Here is a 23,795-nt window from a genome sequence, read left to right as displayed (position 1 = left end):
TCATAGTGAATTAAGCTTACAACTATGTACTGATAATGACTAAAAAACCGAAACAAGACCAAAACCAACTAATAAAAACAAAAACCACACAACTGAAGAAAACCAAAACACCCCACCACAAAAACAGGGGAGCTGCCTTGAAATTTTGTCTGCATTACAGAAAAAGAGATGCACAGGTATCATTTTCAAGTACACTTTTAATTAAGACTCTTAGTATAACATGACACTTACTGTTCACTTTATTGATGTTTCCCTGAATCTCAGCTTGAGTCAGAAGTTCTTCATACACATCTCTCTCTCTATCTGAACTTTCTGAGGCAGTCTGAAGATGAAATACAAACTAATCAGGGTTTCTACAGCTTCCTTCTCCCTTACATACCTTCTAACTGAAAAGGTCAGGAAGGGTAAATGTTGACCCCTATAGATCTGTGATAGGCCATACATACATGCCTCTACACGTGCAAAAAGAAGCCCTAGACATCAGTACATTTAGAATAACTGTAGTCAGACTCTGATACAGACAGCTTAGAAACGTCTTATTTCAGTCAAATGGCACTACTGAACACACAGTAGAGCTCCAGGACATAGAAAGCAGTATACAGAGTTAGGCATGTGTTATACAGTGTTCTAAAGCAACATGGACCACTTCCAGCATCAGTAATTTTTGCTCATCATTTCATTATTAGGAAAACCTATCTGTGAAAACAGAAGGATGCATTCCCAACATAAAAATGCTGACAGGAATTCTGTATCTATGAGGCCCATATTTCAGACAGCTAAACAGACTAACACAGCTAAATATTGCCTGTTTTCTGCATTAAGATAAGTTATTGGGGAACATAATAGAATGCCACAAGGAGTAAATCCACCTAAGACCACACATACAGGACCTTAACACATGTTTAGCGAATTCCCCACAGTTTACACTGCAATGCAAAATAGCAATCGATGCAAATGGTTTGAAAGAAGAACTGAGCTACCCTATTTTTGGCATTCTCCATCTTGTCTTGCTTTGCTCTGTAGAGTGTGGCTTGGTAAGTGGATTCCAGTTGATCATCCAGATTTATTAGCATGGCATTAGGGTTCTTCATTGCTGTAAGTGTATCAGCTGGAACCTGACGCTCAATTGCTTCATTAATGGCAATGACAGCAGCATGCACTGAAAAACAAGCCACAGTCTGCCAGTTAGTCCCAAACAAAGTAGCACTGTTAAAAATAAAGACATCCAGAACCCCTTATTTGAAAAGAGCAGAAAAATTATCTGAAAATTAACTGGAAAGCAAAATAATTATCAAAGTATCTCTCATTCCATCATGGCTTTATGTTGTTCAAAAAACTAGCAGCCTACTTTCTAGTTACAATATTTTAAGTAGTCAAATCATCATGCTCCAGAAAAAAGAAAAATACACAAGGGAAAGAATAAAAACATATTCCCCGTTTTCGAAAAGGCCTATCAGAAAGACTGTACTACGCTTAAAACCTGCAGCAATAAAACCAACACTAAATTGATCTGCTGATTTGAAAAAGCAAACAAAATGCCATTTTTCCTTACATGCAGCTTCATCCACCGAAAGTTCATTTGCGAGAATTCCTCCAATCTTGCTGAAGGCAGGCATCTGAATACCATACTTCTCCAGTTCAAGCCTCATATTACTGATTTCCTCCTCTGAAACATACGTTAAAATAGCGTTACATGGCATTAGCATTAACAATGCGTTAGCACTGCTGTACTAACTGCTGCTAAAAAAAAAGAAATAGGACAGCTACAATAGATGACAATTATTATTTAAATAATACTTTGAATGCAACTCAGTAAGTGAAACAAAATAAATGAAAATGCAAAGACATTCTGCACACTTTCCTAAAAACTACATTTCTCCCAGAAACTCATACAGGAGTATTCTGTAGTTTTTCTTATTAGAAAACAAAACAAGAACTCTCATGAGGAGTTGGAAACCAATTCCATTCTGAGGTACCTCAACTGTGCTTGCCAGGTCAGGAAAACACACAGGGAGTAGTTTAAGATTTGCTTTTTCCGCACAAACAGCAAGTGCAGTGCATCAACACATGCGGTTGCTAAATACCATACAACTCTCAAAGAGAGTTAATAGTTCAGCATTTTATAAGTATAATCAACAACCAATTTGCAGGGAAATAAAGTTTATACACCTTTTAAACCAGATGTGTGCCCTTGGGCAAGACTCTCACTAATGTAAAACACAGAATTTGACACTTTCACAAAATTAAGGAAGTGAAACTTTGAGGACATGTGTGGACACATGACTTTGTGCTGGCATCTCCTGCAGCAGATCAGCTGTCAAACACTTCTTCAGTGATGGCACCTCTAAACTGTCACAGGAGGTCAGAACAATGAAGTAAGTTCCAAACTGAAAACTCTCCTAAGGAGATGGATGCAAGGCTTAAGCATGTTACAGCAGTGACAAAAGAGTTAAGACATTGTTATTTGTGAAAGTAAGCAATTACAGAACCGATGACTGTCTAACTGCCTGGCTCAGAACCTGGCAAATGAAGTCTCTTTTTCTTAAATAACTAAAATTCCTCACAGCATTAATTTGTAATTTTATTTGCATTTAGGATAGCAACAGCAACAATCCTTTAATTGACCTAAACAAGTGTTCAATAACTGATCTAGAAGAGAATGAGATAAAGGCAGCATGCGTAAGTGCTGGGTTTTTTTTTACCTGTGAAGTCTACCTTGCCATATAAATCCTGAATCTGGGGGGCAAGACCCAGTTTAAAAAGGTACAGGCTAGAAAAGAAAATAAGCAAATAATTAGAATTAGTAATTTTTCCTTGTAGTTCTGACAATGATACAGTTTTAGGAGATATAGATTCAAGGAGAGGTAAGCCAATATAACAGCTGATAATCAACAAGAGAGTGAGCTGACTCTTCTCTTCCCCCCTTAGCAGAATGTAACTGGCCCACCACTATGAAGTCATCAGAGAATTACAGAATGGTTGAGGCTAGAAGGGCACACTCAAGTTTGTCTTGTTCAAGCTCCCTTTTCAAACCAGGTCACATAGGATCAAATTCCCTAGGATCATTTCAGATGGCTTTTGAGGATCACAACAGTGGAGATCCCACATTTCAACCTGTGCCACCTTTTGGTCACTCTCACAGATAAATGAAACATTTCCTGATGTTAAAAGGGACGGTCCTATGGTTCAGATTATGCCATTTGCCGCTTGTGACATCATGGGACATCACTGAGAAGAGCCTGGCTTCACATCTCCTGTGCATCTTCCCTTCAGATAGCTGCATGCATTGTTGAGATTCCCATGGCACTATATGTTATATAAGCTGAATAGTGCCAACTGTCTCAGCCCATCCTGATAGGAGAGATCCTCTAGTCCATTAAGCATCTTAGTGACCATTCCTTCAACTCTCTCCAGCTTGTGTCTCTCTAATGCCCAGAACTAAATACAGGACTGCAGTTGTGGCATTCCCAATAGCGAAGTATTCACTAGGCTGATTTGGCTTACTAAAATGGGATTAATGAATTCACCTGCAGCCTGATAAGAAATGGAATCGCTACAAAGGAGGGATGAACCCATACAGATGCAGAAAGGTGGGTCTGGGAAAAGAAAAGCAACTCCTACTTTTTGCCTGTCATGCTAGCTCAACACAGATCACAGAAAGGCTGGGGTTGGAAGGGACCTTAAAGATCATCTACTTTCAACTCACCCTGCTGCCACAGGCAGGGACACTTTCCACTATCCCAGGTTGTTCCAAGCCCCATCCAACCTGGCCTTGAACACTTCCAGGGATGGGACAGCCAAAGCTTCTCTGGGTAATCTGTGACAGTTAAAGAATGTCTAGCTCTGCCTCAGACAGCAGAGAGGGTGGGAACCGTAATGAAAAGATAGCAATCTCAACATGCTTTACTGGCTTTTTTCCTTCAGAATCTGATATGGCCACTGCCCAAGGCAAAATATTGGCTTCATGGATCTTTGCGGACCTGATGAGATTGTTCTGCTAGAAAATTTGTCCTCATCCAGCCTTCAGTTCAGTTTTCTCTCCTGTTACCTTTCAGCTTTGCAGGAAGATTTCAGAAGCAATCAGATTTCTGTCTAGAATTCCTTACCTGAGTGCATGAATACAATAGATACAGCGTGGCATGTTCTTGCGATCATAGATATCTGTTGTTTCTGGGTAGAATATCTAAAGATAAAACAAAGATAGCAGTCTGAATTATCTTCACTCTATACAGCCAAATCATGTCATCTCAATTCTTCCACACTACACTAGAGAAACAGCTCATGGAATAAAACTCTTCAAGATTCTCTGCCCTGGACCAATGTTTCTCCTAATGAAGTGTCAATGCTTACTTTTGTTTCCAATACCCAAATCAGACGTCCCCTTTTCCTGCCAAGTTTTACATGTGTGATGGGCAGAACCTTTCGTTTTTGTGTACACCAAGATACCAGCTATGAGGTATTAGCAAGGACTTCTGTGACAGCTAAAGAATGAAAAAAAAAAAACCACTTACAGAAGAAAAGAGAAAACAGAATTTTGTTTGGATTAAATGTGGTTGAGAAACAAGAGGAGAGACAGTTTCAAAGGGAAACTGGAAACCCAGACCAGCACTCAGTTTTCCAGAATTTTCTGGAAATCCAGACCAGCAGAGGTGCTTTGCATACTATATTTTCAGGTAGCTGGACCCAAAAGCTTTCAAACACAAAGCCCTTCAAAGTTTAACAAATAATGTTTCAACTATTTCAGAAGGCCTGATTTATTGTAACATAATAAAGTATGTTATTTTCCACTATTTGAAGGTACCTTGCTGTTGCCTACGAGCACAAAATAGCATTGCCCTTTCTATAAAGGCAAGAGCAACTGAAAGACCCTTAATTCCACAGTATCAGTTCCCTGGCTGTTCTGCATGGGCAAATACTTAAAGAAGCAGTACCTCTTGTAAATCTACTGAACCCCAGCCCAGTTTCTTCAACATCTTCTCACATATTTACTTCCATCCAAACCCTACTTGCATCTGCAAATCTTACCTCATAGCTGGCACTTAATGTCTCTCCGTCTAAATCCCTCATTTCTTTCCACCTAACCACCCTTACAGTATATTTCAGTATTTCCTAATACCAAATGTGCTTCTGTAAGAGCACCATAGATCCCAGGAAAGCCCAACTAGTAAATCACAACAAGTTATTTAAAAATCTTTGCCAAAACCAAAGTGTTCAATTTACAAGCATATATGCAAAGAAAACATGCATCAAACTAAACTACAAAATGCCAGTTTTGGTGAGACTATGCATAACATGGCTACAAAAAAACTTGACTCTCAGCCCAATGCCACCACAATTCTATATATTTTCAGGCAATTGTGTTTATTAGCTCCGAGAAGTTTATCTGGCCATTTCTCTAGTCAAGTCAATCATTTATATTTGATTAAGTCACACCAGGAACATTTCAACTCAACATGAAAACTTAATAGGAAAATCTGAAGAAACAGAGAACATAGTATTTTCTGTTGTGCTGCTATGTTTAGCATTGATTTCTAAAAAAACTTCCACAATCAAACTGTAGTCTCGATACTGCTCAAAAGAATGCATGGCAAGAATGACATATTGCAGAGATTGAGCAAGATAAGTAATATCAGGGAAATGGTATACAGGGATAAATTATTTTGCTCCTAGTCATTCTCACATATGTAGCAGAATGAAATCTTTCAGCAAGTTTTAGGAGAGAGTTTCTACAGGGACACAAATCTAGAAATTTAAGAATTAACTAGAATAAGGGTGCTGTTTTTTTTTTTTTATAACAGCAAATGCTTCCATAGAATGCAAAGCTTTTCTGAGATTATTTATTTATTTGGATGTACAAGACAGAAGTTACCTTGGGGAGACCAATCTCAGACATGGCATTCAGCCACTGGATTACATTATCTGTGTGTCGGAAGTGGAGACCAGTTGCCTGAAATAAAAATCGGCAGAAACAAGAGTGAGGGCACTAAGGAACAAAATATCACAGCGGTCAAGAACAGCAGCGAGTTTAATTAACACAGATAGCAAAAACAGCACCTTTGCAGGAAAGAAGTCTGAAGTCTTCTATAAATGCTTATATTGACCGTTTACAACAAATTATTGCACCTAAGTGCAAGCTTAGATATATAGCTAAGAGTCCACCCACCCCCTCATTTAACCATTGTTCTGGAGTGAAGACAGAGTTTCTCATGTGCGACTAATACAAATTAACTTTATGCTTATTTTCTCACAGTATCTCCATGTGTACATATTCCCATTTTAGATGTCTACCTAAAGAAGTATCCATGGTCAACAGTACTCACCTTATACCTAGTCTGTTCCCTGTCATAGATTTTCTTCACAGAAACCACTTTAGGGGAGAAAAAGTTTCCAAGTTTTGCCAGGTAGACTCCATTTCTCAATCCTTCTTCCAGCTCTGTTGTGGCGGGCAGCTCCTCATTCAAACAGGCCTCCATCCATCTGGAAGTGCAAAAACAACAAAGTTGATCACATGAGTACATTTCTCATTTGTGAACACAACCCCATGCCAAACAAGTCTCATGCTGCCTCGGGGTCTGCAGATCGAAGTGACCCCAAGAATGTAAAAGTCCTTGTTTTCCAGCTTGCGCAGCCAAAGGAGTCTGAACACGTAGGGTCAGCTTCTCAAGTTTGTTTATTTTCTGTTATTTATAACATTCTTTCTCTAACCTGCTAAGTTTTGTCTAGCAAGTCAGGCATGGCATTCTGTCTGCCTCTAGGGCAGTGTTCACATTTTATACCAAAAACTGCCTGTGCTATGTTTACAATAACATGCCAATATCTATCATTTATGTTGGAGAGTGTGTCTCTACTAAACCAACAGAAAAGTCTCATCATCACAGCAAGACATGGAGGGCAAGAAGAAGGTCAGGACACACCCAAATCCCTCCATCTTGTCCCCTCTAACCCCATTCTAAAAACCCCAAAATTCTAGTTTTTCACCCTGTGTTAATTCAACTACCACACTACTCAAACCCTTGTGGCTTGTAATTCTTCACACAAAGTTGGCAGTTTTTTCCATGGGCTAAAATCAAAGCCACAGGTGTTTTTGACTTCACGCCAAGGTCTCTGAGCCCCCTGCCAGGGTCTTGAGACAGCCAGAGGGATGTCCTGGGTTCCCACAATGCTGCTGCTGCTGTCATACTCAAGCATACTATTCACTTAGCACTCAGGGTTGAAAACGGATATAACACTGAGTCTGCATCATTAAAATGCTGGTCGGTAACACTTCAGACAAAATATTAAGGAGAAGAGTTCAGAATTCATCAGCCAGAGTTTCAAAAGTAATTAAGACACCATTTCATCTTCATGTTTCTCCTTCAGCCCATGATGGAGTTTGTACTGGTCTACAGATAGCACGGCCATCCTGTCCTTTTTAACTAACTTAAATCTTCCCCTTGTACAGGTTTATCTCACAAGCACTTCTTTACTCTCATTAAGTATTTGCCAGTTATTTCAGGACTTGTGCCACTTACTCAAGCTCTTTTAAATGATCTCACAAAGAGGCCCTACAATGTTCACAGAATCACAGAACAGTTTGAGTCAGAAAGGACCTCAAGGCCTATTTCATTCCAACCCTCTGCCATGAGCAGGGACACCTTCCACTAGACAAAGCTGCTCAGAACTCTATCCAAGACTGGTTCCTGAACACTTACAGGGACAGGGCAAGCAACAATTTTTCTAGGCAAGCTCCTTCAGGTGCCTCAACACCCACACAGTAAAGAATTTTTCCCCTTATACCCAATATAAACCTACCCTCTTTCAGTTTGATGATGATGTTCGCAAGTCTATCTTCCTATATATCTCCTCCCATCCTACTATTACATTTCAAAAACAGGGAAAAAAACATGGAACAGACATTCCTCTCCTCACAACTCATTTTCCCTTATATTGTTGCCTTCCATTTCATTTAGTGGTATCCCAGATCTCATGACAAAAATAAAGCAAAACATTTTGAAAAAAATCACTGTTCTCAAAACAGAGGTGCACCTTGATATTTCTTCTGTACAAGCTGCTGGAGGCTATAAACTGCAAGCTCAGCTACAGTTTCACCTGAAGATCACCTGCTAACCTGTCTGCTCTGGTCTCTAAAAAATGGACCTTCACAACCACAGGCCACTTTCTAAAGTGTCTTACTCAGATCATGCCTCACTTGCAGCTGAGCTCTAAAGCTCTTATAGGACTTGGACCAATTAAGATCACAGAAAGGTGACTTTCAAGACAATAGGGGTCCAAAATAGCAACAGTCCGTACTATAAAATGGAGCTGACAGTATAATGTAAACAAAGTTAATAATTTGGTTTACAGGGATGATAAGCCCACATTACTGGCACTGATCTGAAACACAAGCAACTAGATGATCCTGCTTCAACCCAGTGCACTGTGGACTGCAGCGTGAGCCCAGAAAAAGGGTGGAACTTGCAACCAAAGCAGGCCCTGGAAAGCAACAACTAGTAGTGTTTACCAGGAAGAAAAGGTTTCTGGGAATACCTGGCTGATACATAAGCTACAAAAAGAAACTCAGTTCTTCTTAAAATTACTGTTTTCCCAGGTTTTGCTGCCTTCCCCTCAAAACTTAGTCGCTCTTGAATATTAATTAAGTTCTAGAAAAATGCATATACTAACTGAATATGTAATAAACATGGCATAAATTTAAAAAATCTGGACCATTATCAAAAATGTCACTTGCATGCCACAGACCATTAGAACCAGATTCCTGAGAGGACACAGAGCTATTCAGATGCTGGAAGAGTCCAAATCATAGCAACAGTTTTCACAATACCTTCCCAACTACCTTACTGGGAAAACAAAAAAACAAACAAACAAAAACCAAAACAAACAAACAAAAAAACACACACCAAAAAACAACCACTTCCTTCAGACTTGAAGACCTAAACTAAGTAAAAGGGACATGTGACCCAACAATTTAATTAGACCTCCTTATGGAAGGACACAGAGGCAATGAGTTTTGTCTGTTTCCACAGAGAAAGATAAATGGCCCATAATTAGAACATAAGCTATCTCAGTGTACTTGTACCTGTTTCAACAGGTTCCTAAGTGGGTGTTATTATAGCTACAAAACTAGAGCAATTTACATACAGTAATGTTCCTGCTTGGTGTGGCATTGCTTCACAATTTGCTAAGCCAGAGGACAAAGCTATGTTTTCAGAAAATATCATTCAGTATTTCATTCAGAGCTTTTATGTTTAAAAGCTCACATACTTGTATTAAAACTAACACTGTTAATTTTAATAATTTAATTTTCTGCCTTAAAAGGCAGAAATACATGTGGAATTTCCAGATGACCGGGACAAATACACTTCTCAATGAGCAGGGAATCTGGCTGATGGGTAACAACCTCTAATCCTTTTCAACATTAGGCATTAGAACAATATGCCATCAATAAGCTTTTTGCAGAAACTTTCAATTATTTTCTGCCACTTCAGTTGTTTCCACTAAGCTCCCTCCCTCTCACCAGTACAGAAAACAATGTTTCACCCAGAATTATTTTTTCAATCAAGTTTCATCACATGACTGCATAGATAACATTGGACATACAATTTTACTGAAGCTAGCTCTAATTAAAGCATGAAGTGTACCCCTCCAATCAGTCATACTGTTACAAAATCCCCTTTTAGAAGAATATTCTTGAATACTGACATGCAGCTACTACCATCAACTGCCATTTAGAGCCAGGCTTTCCTGACAAGGCATGACAATAAAAAGGTAACATCAGGTATTGTTGGGCAGCCAGTCACTCAAGTAACATTGTCTTCAAGCTTTCAAAGGAAACATTGCTCCATTACCAAGGACTGGAAAAAAATTAACATTCATCATCTCAGCTAACAACCTTTTTATTCTCCCACAACATGGCACTGAGTATTGTGACAAGTTTACACAAACATGTCCTTATGTTTGAAAAGTATCATAGGCGTATTTCAACCAGAACTGGAATTTAGACACAGCAAAAACTCAACACTGACCATATGGCATACCTTTTGCTCTTTCACTTGTGAAAATGGTAAGTCTGGCTAAACCCGAGACAATTGAAATAGTGTGGAAAATAAATAAAAAGCCACTCTTTTCCGCTCAGACTGATTATAGACAAGCTTGAGGAAGTAGAACTATCAAACCATCTCTCCAGAAACTGTTGCAAGAATATCAAATCAAATAAACAAAAAAGTGATTTTATCCACCAATGAAGAAAGCTCACTTCTTGGTCATCATTAAGTAGCAATAATTTCCAAGTAAAACTAATTATTTGAAGGGGCCAGAAATATAGCATTTTCTAACCTTCAATTGTCCTACAGTTCCAAAACAATGGACTTACTTTTTGACACAGAGCTAGCCAGTGATGTTTTTCAACTCTGAGATGACACAGTGGCCCAACACACCACCTAAGTCTGCACCTAGTGGTCACTCCACTGTGCAGGCCTCAAGAGTGACATTGAAGCAAATGAGTGACTTCTAGCAAATAAGAACTCTAAGAAGATAAAGTATGTAACCTTGGCATGACATGCTGAAAAATAATTTGTACAATTTGGATCCCGGCCGGGTGACAACACTGTTGGTTGAAGCTCAGTTCCACATCACATTCTGCTTACTGAATACCTCACCAGTTTCATTAGCAGGAACGCTGCAAACAGAACATCCATGTAAACTTCTGAGCCACTAGTTTGAGAGCACCGGCCACAGAGTTCCTGATCATAGGTCAGAATCACGTGAGTTTTCTCTTTGTAAGCTTGTCAGTACCACAGCAGTGCTTCTTTGCTTCCAGCATTCCCCTACCAACTACATTTCAGAAGGCTGTTGTCTTCTTCTTCAAGAAGCAGACGCTCCATTTCCCCCTGAATGAGGAAACAGAGGTAGACTGGAGGGGCACAAGAGCTTAACTCTCTTTCCAGGTGCATATGACTGTCAGTCTCCAATCTTCATAACACTGTCTGTATACCATAGCAATGTATTTTAATCAGGAAAACACGCCTACCTAAACCTCTGCTTTACCAACATAGCTAGACTGCCTTAAACATCTCCTTGTTACAACCATGAAATAGGCAGGCTGTTTGCCCAAAATTACATTCTTCTAGGACATCTTCAACGTGTGACTTCCACGCGCGTGCTCAGACTTTGAGTACAAATTCTTGAAATTTGGTCATTTTTGTGCACTTTTGAAGTGCCTGGAGCATCAAGAAAATCAACACTGGATACCTTTGTGGTGTAACACTGTCAAATATCACAGTGCTGATGCAAAAGTTCCTAAAGTTGTCTAGCCTGGGCTAAAAACAAACAAACAAACAAAACCCACAAAACATACTATAATATTTTTGCTCACAAGAAAATAAATGAAAAATTTGCTCGTGATCTGTCAAAGTTGGTATGACAACCTGCAGCAGTAAAGACCCAAAAACATTCACATACTTCAGTTTTTGGTAGTTCAATATTGAGTTTCACAACTCCAGGACAACTACATTTTGAGCAAGAAGGACCCGTAACATGATCAACCTGTCCCTGCGTTGAAAACTACATTTATTTACGTGGAAAGTAGTTTGTTTCACAGGATTTCTGACATACAGTAAATAATATAAACCTCCTTAAGTAATAGTTTGTGATAGCATCTTATTCATGTGGCTGCTGTAACAGGAGAATTTGGCAAGAAACTTAAAAGAGGTCAGAACTCTGACAAACACACTTTCAGTGATCACAGTATAACCATCAGTAAGAAGCTGGAAATGAGACAGTGAATAATGCTAGCCTGCCAGTTCATTCCGACTACAAAAATGACAAATTATGCCACCCAATGACTTACAAAATACTAAGCATTCCACTCACAACAACAAAACCTCAAGAAAGAAAAACTGTCTCCCCTTCCCTAACTCCCCAATGGATTTGCTCACCCGCAGGGTCCATATTTGCATAACATACCAATTTTTTTTGCCCATCTTGTCTAGCACCCAGCACTGTCACAATTTAAAGTGTTATCATCTTTTGCCTGAGAATTCATCCCACAGAAACAAGGCTCACAAAAGAAGACTAAGGGACACAAGCATATTCCAGACAGCAGGTGCCCAAGGTAAAGGAAGGTACCGACAATACTTATTTAGAATTCCACTCTTCAAAGATCATGACATCCCAGGGAAGGGTGGGGGGTAGAGAAGCACATGAAGGCTTTCACAGTGGTGCAACATCCTGGGAAACGAGATCATCATCAAGACATACAAGGTTCAAGATCAGTCCCTCAAAGTCTTCCAAAGCAGGTAAATCTGAATTCACACTTGCTAACACTCAGAGGACTTTGCTCGTATCAGTATGACACATTGTCAGGTACCTTTACAACCATTAAAATTACACCAGTAATTACCACAAAACTATCAGGATTCTAATTTGAATTATTCTATCGAGCAAGATGTGTTTACTAAAACACATTTTGACTGCTGACTGGTCTATTTCTAACCCTCTATTTCTCTACCAAAAGCATCTTTCCTAATTTCACTTTCAACTCAAATAGCTTTAAAAAATCTAACAAGCTGAAATAGAAATATAAATCTTTGTCACTTGCCCCAGAAAAGAAAAATCTCTTGCTCAAGAAGGAAAAGGATGTTCAAGCTATCCACACAGGAGAGGGCCATTACACCTGGCCCAACAAGCATCAGCAGGTCAAGGACCTGTTGCCCTGACATGGCGGGTGACCAGTCATGAAGTCCTCCTCACATCTCCTGCACACTTTCTCAATTGGCAACCAAATGCAGAATTTACAGGTCACAAATAAGCCTTTCCATATCCTTTGATAGTAAACATTGATGACCATCTCTGTCCAGTACCATCTCCATGATTCACCAGCATTTGCTCACTGTGTTCTGCCTCCAAAGGGAGTCTAGTGAAACTGAATGAAAACATGCTGGGATCTGGATGACTAGCAGCTAATCCAGGCATTTTTAAAGACAAGTCATTCCAACTGTTGCACGTGGTGCCTTCACATCTAGATGCTTCTGTTTGTGATCACTTAGCCCTTCTTCTAATGCAATTCCCCAGAAATGTACCAAGGAAAAGATGCATAGCCGCTGTAGCACCATAGCAGAGGAAAAAGTGGTGAGAGCAAAAGGGCAGCACCTTTTATTTTTTCCCCAACAGTATCTGCATAAACTATCCAAAAGAATGTACGAAACTATGGCTTAAAAGCTTTTTCACTGCTCACTACTGTGACACCACAGGAATGGCATTTTTTTGGACTAACCATACTATTCATTTTATTGAAAGATGAGGATTCCCATACTCCAGCAGATCATTCATATGTAGTAGCAATCTCAAATATTTTGAATTCAGTTACAAATGTAGACTTGGCAGGCAATATCACAAATGGTTAAGAAGAGAAAACTTGGAAAACAGCCTCAGCTCTTTATGCAGTTCACCTGAACAAGGGCATTAGACAGCCATGGAAAAAACTCCAACAAAAACTTCTCAAAATAACTCATTCTACCAACTCCAAACAAATCAAGGAATCACCTCAAAAGATGAAAGACCTCTCAGAGAGTTAACAACAGCAAAGTAAAATAAATTTATCACATCAGGAGTGTTCTCCTCTAGAAAAGTAGGTGGGTATTTAAACACCTTCCAGTAAGTTTTGTACAGGTGGAGAGCTAGGAAAACAAGTACTATGCACAGCTAAAATAACATTCTCATTATCCACACAGGCATTTTCAGTTCAAAGATACAAAAGAGCAAGAAATTAATGAGTAACTCCAACTAGCAGTAGGCCAGATTTTTCCCAGTGATTGATGTACTCTGCCTGGCAACATGCAGCTGAACCAAAGACAACACTGATACTCTGGCATTAAAATCTTTTCCTCTACCACTCCCTGCCTCCTTAAAAGTAAGTATCAGGTTCCTCTTTGCTCCCTTGCAAACACTGCTATCAACCTGTAAAAATTCCCTTAGCTGCTCTTGCTGTTGAGGATACTACTGCACTTGCCATGTCTGCCAAAAAGGTGGATCATTTGTCCTGGAAAACTTTCAGATGAGTACTAAGCCCACAGTCAAGAGGAACGTAATTATCAAACACACAGAAAATCTTTTCAAGGTAATTGCCTTGATCACTTAGCATTAGAAACTAAATAGGCCTACATGCTTGGAAGCTACAACATCACTGAATTATCACTCCTCAAGACCAACTTGATTTCTTGTAAACAAGGGTTATTAAGAACCACTCCACAGTACCTGATAGCCAAGAACTGTTAGCAACATCTGTTTGCTTTGGTTATTTTGGGCTGTTCTTTCCTTACATTACACACAGTACACCTTCAGAAAGCATTGTCCAAAAAGAAAAGTCCTGGTCTCTGAACAAACAGTTGTTTCTTTCCTCCTGGCTGCCTTTCATTACCATTTCCAGTGAGTCATAAAAGAAGTATCCGAAGTGAGGCAAAGATGGTAGTACTCCACCACTGTCCTTTCTGTACCTCTCTCCACCCACTTCTCAGAATATGTCCTGAATATGCATTCCAAACCACTTCCAGTCCAGACAGCCACTCCCTGCAACTGCATGAGGTCATACGAAACAGAACAGGATCCGTAGAGAAATACCTCAAGTCCAAACAGGAGCTGATAAAAGCCCAAATAAAGCAGTAAGAGCTAAGCAGAAGTTACTCCAACTTACAAACAGTGATAATAAAATATTGTCTATGAATACTCCTGGATTAGAGTCTAATACGGCACTTGCATTGTGCCTGAGAGAAGCAGAAAAGAAACAAACAAAAAAAAAAAAACACAAAACAACACATACAGAAAAACCAATCCAAACAACCAACCCCAAACAAGTATCTGATCTCTTCTACAAGTGGAAACATCAATGAAGGATATTATATTAAAACACCATGACTTCTAGATAAGGACCAAAAAAATCAGGTCTCAGGCTGCTTCTATTCGAGACAAATATACCCTTACCCTTCTGTGAGAATGAGCTGGCAACAGAACAGAGTATATTTTTACAGTTTTATCTGCACTGCCACAGCTTTTCTATCAGATTACTGTGATTTGGAGACAGGGGAAAACAAAACAAGCAAAGCAATCCAAACAAACAAACAAAAAAGAACACAAAAAAGAAAACTTGAAGTATTAAACAACACTTATTAATAAAGTCTTTTTTCTTCAAGAATGAGGCATCTGGCCCACAGATAGTACAGGAATCCCTCTATTCACAATCTTCATTTTAACCCCAAATTTCATTTCATTTTTTCACAATCTTGAGCAACTTAGTTACACTCCGCTTCCCTTTCTCCAATTAGCAAGAATTAATTCCTCTTTCACAACACTGTTGCACATTATTAACTGAAATAAAAACCTACTATTTAACAACATAAAAACAGTGACAGTCAAAAAAGACCAATCAAACAACATGCTGGAATACCATTAAATAAGTACTAATTATTCTTCTAATAATGCTTCTGATGCATGTTCATTAACAGACAGGTCCGGCAAACAGCTATAAATTGCCACAAAATAGAGTACAGAAGTACCCAAAGTTACACTGCACATGGACCATCACATCAGACAAATCAGAAATTCAAACTTTCCTAATTTTTTTATTTCAGTACGAAATCAGGTGCTAGCCAATTATCATCTTATCTTCTTCTAACATAAAAACCCCTCTTTGCTTCTAGATTCCCTATCTGTTGCTCAGTTAAAGGGCTGGCAAGCCTCTAACAATGCTGATAGAATGCAAATCAGCATGTTGTTAATCACATGATTTTAGGTGTCTTTATGTTGTAGAAGAAAAAATAAATACAAACTATAGTGTAGTAGTATTTATGTCATAGAAGAAAAAATAAATACAAACTACAGTGTTTGCATACAATATATATTGCATTCTATACTGTAATAATATAACATGATTATGGGGAAGAGGAGAGGAGTCACCAACTGCTGTTCTTCAGCTGCATCCCATCCTGCCTTGGCTACCATCAACTTTATAACATTCACCTTTTCAGTTTCTGAGTGTGACACAGAGTACACCAGCCACCTTCCTTTGCTCTTAGGTCCTCCTCTTCTCCTTAGAGATAGAACTTCTGATCTGATATTCTCTCATCATGAAGGAAGATTATTAGCCCTCTCACAGCTCAGAGGGACTGTATTCAATAGCACAAGAAAAAGGCCACAGTATCTAATTCAGATGCTACGCTCAGTTACATTACCAGCAAAGAATTCAAACACAGAACATCTCAGATCAAGGGCATTAATTTCAAACACACTGACCTCTAATAGCTCTTGTTTAATTGCTTCTGCTAAATAAACTCCTTACCAACAAAGCAGCCAAGAGCCCTCTTCTAGACTGTACTAGTAGCAATAATCAAAACTCAAAGGATAATTTACAAAATAACTTCTCAGGAAGGAAAAAAATTCCTGGAAGCAGTGAACTCAAGCCTTTGCTCTCCCTCATATATCTTAATTATTAAACTCAGAAGTCTGCTCCCCTCCTGGTCATTTAATCTTTAACTGTTATGTTAAGTGATATGGCTTTCTCTATAGGAATTGGGAACTCCCACTCACATATACATGAATACCCTGTATGCCACAAAGCAAACAAGGGTTATGGATTGGATAAGGGTTGAGGCTCTCCAAGCAGACCTTCCACTTGAAACCTAAGTGCTCCAACTGCCAAGGTGGATACAAGGAAGGCTGTACAGCACTACTTGTATTCTGAGCAGCACAGCTGTTTCTCCATTCTTTACAAAACATAGTGGCTACCACTAGGCATTATTTGAAACATCTCAAGGCTCACCCTGAGACAAGAGTGAAAACTTTTTTCTGACAAGGTGTGGCAAAAATCAAATGCCCAGCTGCTCAACCTCATCAATATCAACAAAACACTCAGAAGCAGAGACAAGATCACTAAGAACTTCAGACTCAAAGCTGATTTATTTAAAGAGTAAGTACCCACGATTAAGCAAGAGCTAGACAAAAATATTAAAGCTGTCACTGTAAAATGTATTTTGCCTGAGGATTTTTTTTTTTTTTTTTCCCATATCTGGGCATGGAATTCAAGAGAGAATCATTACCTCCTTAAGCATTTACTCCAAGGTTGATGACAGGAAGAGCCCACAAGTGAAGGATCTGGGGCTCCTTCAAGCTTGGACAGTTACTACAGTGCAACTAATCTCTCCCTGTTTGCCCCGCACTTGCTGCTAAAAACTTTGGATTCAAAAGGAAGGAGTTATTTTGAAACACACTCAGATCTGACTACTTCGAACTTCATACAAGTCTGTATGGAAGGAAAATTATTATCTACTAGTAACTAAGCAGTCTCTGTGAATTTACAGTAGTGATAACCCTCATAAAGCATCTAAAGGACTACAGCATAAACTGTATGCTCCCCGTCCCTTCAAAAATATACTATAAATTCTTGGTAAAACTGAAGTCCTGGAATTAGATCCTTTATATTCTGCCAGCAGTGAACTTGTACAAACAGACTACTTCCTCCTCAGTAAAATCACAGCTGAACATGTCTGCCTTGCTAAGGAAGAATGACACAGATTTATTCAAAATTCATCACCCAGCCACGGAAAATCTTCTGGCTCTTAACCCATATCATCTTTTGAATGACAAAAGGAGACTTAAGTGTTCACTGAGCCATGATAAAACATGCTCTCAGCTATGTCGAACATGTGTTTATGCATATTGCATTCCTATTCTTCACATACAGCATATAGGATTTAATGTTTGCAAAATATTTTTTAAATAGCAACAATAGAACTTAATGCATTCATTTTTAATACCAGTCCTTTTTCTTTCACAGCATCTACTGTGTTCTGATCATACTTTTAAATAATTGTCTTAATGAAGATACACAGTATGTTTATAAGCTTATTAAATGTGGAGATTACACACATGCTGGATGACAAGAATAAAAGTTATTTCAATATTTTAAATAAAAATCAGGAAAAATCTAATTCAGCAGAATAGAGTGAAGGGTAACACTTGGGAAAACACGACAGACCATATAAACAAAAGATGAGAAACACATGTCAGCAGCACAAATTCAAGGTGACAACTCAGCAAAACTCCACTATACTATGACATCATGAAAAAACAGATACTGTGCAAGAATGCATGATACTATCAAATCTGTTAGGGTATATAAAATAATTGTTGCGCTCTTTGTAAGTATGCCCACTAAGGCCCTGTTGGAAATGTTTTCTCTCTTTTGGCAGAGGATTTCCAGAAAGACACTGAGTGCCTGGAGAGAAGTCTAAGCAACCCAGGGAAAAGTACTACAGATCTATTAAATAGATGGATGCATGGAGAAATACGCAAGAATTGAGTTCTCAGTGTGCAAGGAATATACACTGCTGCAATTTAAATTTGTAAAAGGCTTCAGTTAAGAGGAAGGGAGTAACAATTTTTCATGTGCACTGCTAAGCCAGGAGGCAATACTGCACCAGACATATACAAGTTAGACAACAGGAAGTGATGCCTTTTCTTGGGCATTAAGAGTTAGATACAGTTAAGGGATAAAGGGCTTTTTTATCTCGGTATCTAATAAGTATTTCTATGGCACACTAATTCACCAAGGTGGAATAAGTAGAAACGTACACACACAGTAGATTGCATATACAATTTTATGGACTTTGTAAATTAGTATATTTAAAATTGATGCTTCAATTAGAGGTTTAAATGAACAGTGTGAATGTTCTTATCGTCAAGTATTTTCTCTCAGATGGACTTAATTTTAGTTTACAGGACATGTTTTAGAGGGGGTCTTGGTTTTTCAAGATACCGTAAGGTTTTTCAGCCTCCCACTGCAAGGCCTTCAGGATGTTTGGTCTTCTGGCTTAACAGAATACCAGAACTATGCTAAGGTATTACAGACTCAAAGAATTACAAATGCACACGTTAAGGGTGTTGGGAATATATAAGTGGTACATAAAAAGAAAAAGTAAAAAATCATCATGGCATCAGGAGAACCCATCCAGTGCTAGGAATAACAGAACAAACAGGTACGTAGTCCTTGTCATGAAGTCTTTGAGAACCTTAGAAACACATATCAGAGGTCAGTTGTTTTTTTTTCACAGAGGAAGGGAGTTTCTTTGATTTTTTTTTTGGTTGGTTGTTTTTTCTAGTGAAACTATATAGCCACTAAGAAACCAAGACAAGAGGTAATATGCATCCAAATTATTCCCCATACCAAAGGTCACATCTTCTTTTAAAGCACCACCACTTTCCAAATCAATTATTCTCACCTCTTTGCTTCCTCCAGATGACAAAGGTATTCATAGGCTACATTCTGGCGTCGCCTTTCATCCATTTCCTCTGCTGTTAATCTCTCATTATCCAAAACAGCTGAAAATAAATGAAACACAGCCCTCAGATGGTTGAACATTGAATGTAATGGAACAGGCACATCAAAAATCAGATCCAACCTCTCCCACAGAAACTCATCACGGTTGTTTTTTTTTAATTCAGCAAACTAAGGATCTGATTACTTGTTCTTTACTAGCAAGAGAAAACACTCAATTTCCTTATCCTTGTCACATAAATTTGCCAGCTTCCTTCTTCCTGATTTCTCAAATTCACAGCATCCCTCTTACAACTTCTTAGAAACAATCTTTTATTTTCTTATTTTCTTCTACCTTTGCCTTTGTCTTCCTCAAAAGCACATCAGTGACCACTTGTCCCCTCACCAATCCTCCAATTTTGATAGCAAAAGATTAAGGAAGGACACAAATACATATTAACATCATATAACCCCCTCTATATCTTTATAGTCCACCTCTAAAGCAAGGTAGAAATGCTACTCACACTCCCTACATGGAAGGGAATCATTCAGATTCCCAACCTACATGCCATCTTTGGATCACGCTAAAGACCTACATAGGGGTAATATGCCTAAATCTTCTAGATTTTGTGTGTTCAAAGTCTCAGTAAAAAAGTCTTCTCTTCCCATACTTACAGCTAAATACATCTCATGTCAACTTTTTTAGGTATCATGGACCAATTTAACAAATAGGAAATGTTTCATACTGTTAATAAAGCAAAGGTTAGCTTATACCTAAGATAATTTCAACAACAATCTATGGTGCACTTGTGAGACCCCAGCAGGAACACTGGCATCTTCAGCACAAAACCTGCTAGAGCACGTCCAGAGGTGGGCAACAAAGATGCTCCGGGGCCTGGAACACCTCTCCCACAGAGGCAGGCTGAGACAGTACGGGTTGCTCAGCCTGGAGAGGGCTTTCTCTGTGGTCTCTCTGTACTTAAAAGGGAGCTTATAAAAGGAAGAGGGAAATGCTGATAGGACAAAGGGGAACAGTTTAAAACTAGAAGTGGAGAGATTTAGAGCAGATGACAGGAAGAAATTCTTGAACCAAGAAGATAGTGAGGCAGAGAAGCTGTGGCAGCCCCATCCCTGGAATGTTAAAAGACCAGGTCGGACCGACTGTCGCTTACAACATCGCCCCTCCACAGCACCACGTTTTCCTCCGCCGTTGGTCATTTTTGACGCGGTATAGTAGCGTAGGTGAGCCCGCACATCGGACGCTAAGATCCAAAGCCTCCCTCTCCATAGCAAGCCCACGACAAGGCAATGAAGGTGTCAAATGGGAGCGGTGTTTCGCCCAGAAAATCGGGTGTGGTCGCCAAAATCGGCGGGAAGGCGGAAGGCAGGGCCGCCCCCGCCCCACCCCGCCCGCGGCGGACATCTTGGGCGAGGTGCAAGGCTCGCCCGCGGCAGACGACGGCCGCACAGTCATGGGACGTCGCGTTGCTGCTCATCCACTGCCTTCTCCCAGCACTCGTCTCCAACCCTCAGGAGGACTGTCGAGCTTAGACAAGGTCCCGCGCGGCACGGCGCTCATCTCGCGGGAGGCGCAGCTCGACAGGGCCCGCCAGGAGAGCCGGCGGGGCACACCGTGCCCGAGGGGCAGTCCCGGAGCCCGCGGCTCCCCCCATGCCTGCGGTGGCCCAGCCTCCCCTCACAGCGCTGAACGCTGGAAAGCACGGACGGCTCGGACTGGGCGTCGCTTGGCGGCCACGCGGATTCCCTCACCCCGGGATCCCGATACTTACAGCCATAGTGGGGCCGGGACACGGCCAGCCCGTCCACGTCCTCCGCCGCCATGGCGCTGCGCTGGGCTGGGGCTAGCGGGAGCTGGGCGCGGCTGTTCCTCTTCCTGCCGCACCGGGTGTGGCGGGGGAGGAGTCGCCCCGCCGCGCTCTCTCTCCCCGCCCCGGCCGCACCCGAGGCGTCCCCGCCACCTTCGGCGCTGCTGGAAAGGATGAGTTGCGCAGTCCCGTTCCGGCCGGACCCAGGCCCCAATCTAGCTCGGCCCGTCCCGTAAACCTGAAGGACACGGCTTGGCCGTCTTGTCTCTCCCCGGGGTCCCTCTCCCTCTCACAGGGCCAGCGCCCTGGCTCTGAATCTGTCTGTTAGCCTCATAACTAACACCCAGCTAAGCTCTCACCTAAACTCTGCCAGCATACGCGGGACACAGCCCAGGTCAACCTGGTCATGACCCACATTTTACCCTCTCAGCCCAGCCATGTGTGCGCAGCCCACGTGCGCCCCACTGTGTGCAGTACAGCTCAGCCTCCAAAGCCCGGCTGCCTCCCACATGCTGCTTCGCCTAAGCCCTCTTGCCCTGCCAGGTTCCTCAGCTGCATAGCCCTTCACAGTAGCAAAACCTGGCCTTGCTGGATGTAGCATAAACAGCTCTACTGACCAAACCATGGTAACTCATATGAAATGTCAACCACAAGTGGAAGCAGTGGAAGCCCCTAAACAATAGCAACATCCAGCAGCACTGCCACAGGAGAATCATGCCCTGAAAACTTCCTTCCCCTCAGTACATATTACTGTTGCTTTGCCTATTTCTTGTTCAAGGGTCAGAGTACTGACAGTGTCAGTCACCAGGTGTCCATTTTAATTAGTCACATGAATTTCACTGCTAGGGCATACATTTACTACCTAAGTACACATTAAGTAATTTGGAAAACCAATAGCCTCTGTTAGGAAAAGCATCCCCAGCAGGCAAAGGAGTCAATCTATCATTCTCATCTTCCCAGATGTGGATTCAGTTTCAGCTCCCTCAGTACAAGGAAGACATGGACATAATGGAACAACTACAGTGAAATTGATTAAGGGCTTGGAGCATCTGACATATGAGGAGAGCACGAGAGAACATGCCAAGAAGCAGTGGGCAATGGACTGAAAAATATAAAAAGTCCCATTTCAATAGAATAAAAAATAGTTGTATTCTGAAGGTGACTCAACACTGGAACAAGTTACCTAGAGAAGTTATGGAGTCTCTGTCCTTGGAGAAAATTCAAGCCTAACTAGGCATAGTCCTGGACAAACCTGCTTGAGTTCACCTGGTATTGAGAAAACAAGGTGGGACTGGAGACTTCTAGAGGTCACTTCCAAAATCAGTGATTCCATGAGCCCATCAAAAAGTATATTTACTTACTATATATACACAGGTAACATGGAACAGGACAAGAAGACACAGCCTAAAGCTGTGCCAGGGCAGGTTTAGCTTGGACATTAGGAAGAATTTCTTCACAGGAGGGGTGGTGAGATATTGGAATGGGCTGCCAAGGAACGTGGTGGAGACATCATCCTGTAAGTGTTAGAGGAAAGATTGGATGTGGCACTTAGTGCTTTGATCTAGCTGACAAAGTGGCATTCGATCATTGGTTGGACTCAACAATCTTAGAGAACTGAATTGATTAAAGGAAGACATAATTCAATGGTTACAGAAATAACTACATTGGGAAATGCCAGACATAAATTACAAAACAAAAGGTTTTATAATACAGTTAGGATTCTATTTATTAACATTTGCATTACTTCACATGTAGCCACTTGTAAGTTATGCAATGAGAAGACATTTAAAATAATGTTTATATGTAGAATGTGGCGTGCAGAATTCATTTTGTTCCCCCTAAAAATCTCGTAACATTTTTGCACAGTGCCACAAACCTCCCTCAAAAACATCTCATTCTGATAAGAAAAATAAAACACGATTATTACATGTCATCAAAGAACCTTTCTGAACCTCTTCAAAGCTGGACTCAATGGTACCTATAACAGCTCCCCTGATTTAAGATTTCTGGTGCTTGTTATCGACTTTGCAAAATGTTTTTATTAAAAGTTGTGTATCTGTGTGCCTAATTTATTGCCTATCCTGTTCCTTGTCTTTTTCCCCCCTAGTGTTTAATGAGCACTAGTCAGATGGCCCTGCAAATATCATAGAGATACCTATTTTTCTCTCATTTCAAAATTTGAGCAACCAAAAAATTCTTTTAAGATTTTTGCTTTAATGACTAATCACTAGGTTTCCCAGAGAAAATGAGCACCGAAATCCTTTAAATAAACTACTGTTATCTGTTCTTTTGCAGAGGTTTCCAGACCAATTGTATACTGTGATATTTATGTCAAGGATGCATAACAAATGTCTAGGCCAACTCCTCAGTCTTTATTATGATGCTAGAAGTTTTGTCAACAGAAAGACAATAGTTTTATTATACTCCTCATATATGATAAACAACAATGTTGGGGCTTCCAATTTACACATAAAGCTGTATAGCTATAGCTAGTACATGCCCATATTCTTCCTACCCTTCAGACCTTATTGTGGCAAGCTGAAACAAATACAAATTAGATGACCCTTAAGACTAAACACCAATTTCTTCTAAATGAAGAAGAGTAAACATGTACATAGAGGAAAAAACTGTCAAAAATAGGGGGGGTAAATGAAAAAGAGGCTGCTAAAAAA

At 40.2% G+C, this 23,795-nt stretch overlaps 1 protein-coding gene across 1 annotated transcript in view; it reads right to left on the bottom strand.

The window, feature by feature from the left end:
• Positions 1 to 21,231, bottom strand: part of IQGAP1 (IQ motif containing GTPase activating protein 1) — a 52,300-nt gene extending 31,069 nt beyond the window's left edge. The window contains exons 1-9 of the mRNA XM_021541844.3: positions 21,088 to 21,231; positions 19,263 to 19,362; positions 6,321 to 6,477; positions 5,870 to 5,947; positions 4,107 to 4,183; positions 2,703 to 2,770; positions 1,553 to 1,666; positions 981 to 1,159; positions 232 to 322 (exon numbers count right to left, since the gene is read on the bottom strand). Of these exons, the coding sequence (XP_021397519.1) occupies positions 232 to 322; positions 981 to 1,159; positions 1,553 to 1,666; positions 2,703 to 2,770; positions 4,107 to 4,183; positions 5,870 to 5,947; positions 6,321 to 6,477; positions 19,263 to 19,362; positions 21,088 to 21,139 (916 nt within the window). The 5' untranslated portion in view covers positions 21,140 to 21,231. The remainder of the gene's footprint in view (positions 1 to 231; positions 323 to 980; positions 1,160 to 1,552; positions 1,667 to 2,702; positions 2,771 to 4,106; positions 4,184 to 5,869; positions 5,948 to 6,320; positions 6,478 to 19,262; positions 19,363 to 21,087) is intronic.
• Positions 21,232 to 23,795: the final 2,564 nt, after the last annotated feature.

This window comes from Lonchura striata, chromosome 11 (assembly GCF_046129695.1).
Source record: "Lonchura striata isolate bLonStr1 chromosome 11, bLonStr1.mat, whole genome shotgun sequence".
Classification (NCBI taxonomy): domain Eukaryota; kingdom Metazoa; phylum Chordata; class Aves; order Passeriformes; family Estrildidae; genus Lonchura; species Lonchura striata.
The sequence above is the reverse complement of the archived record's forward strand: the minus strand, read 5'-3'. Positions and strand labels throughout refer to the sequence as shown.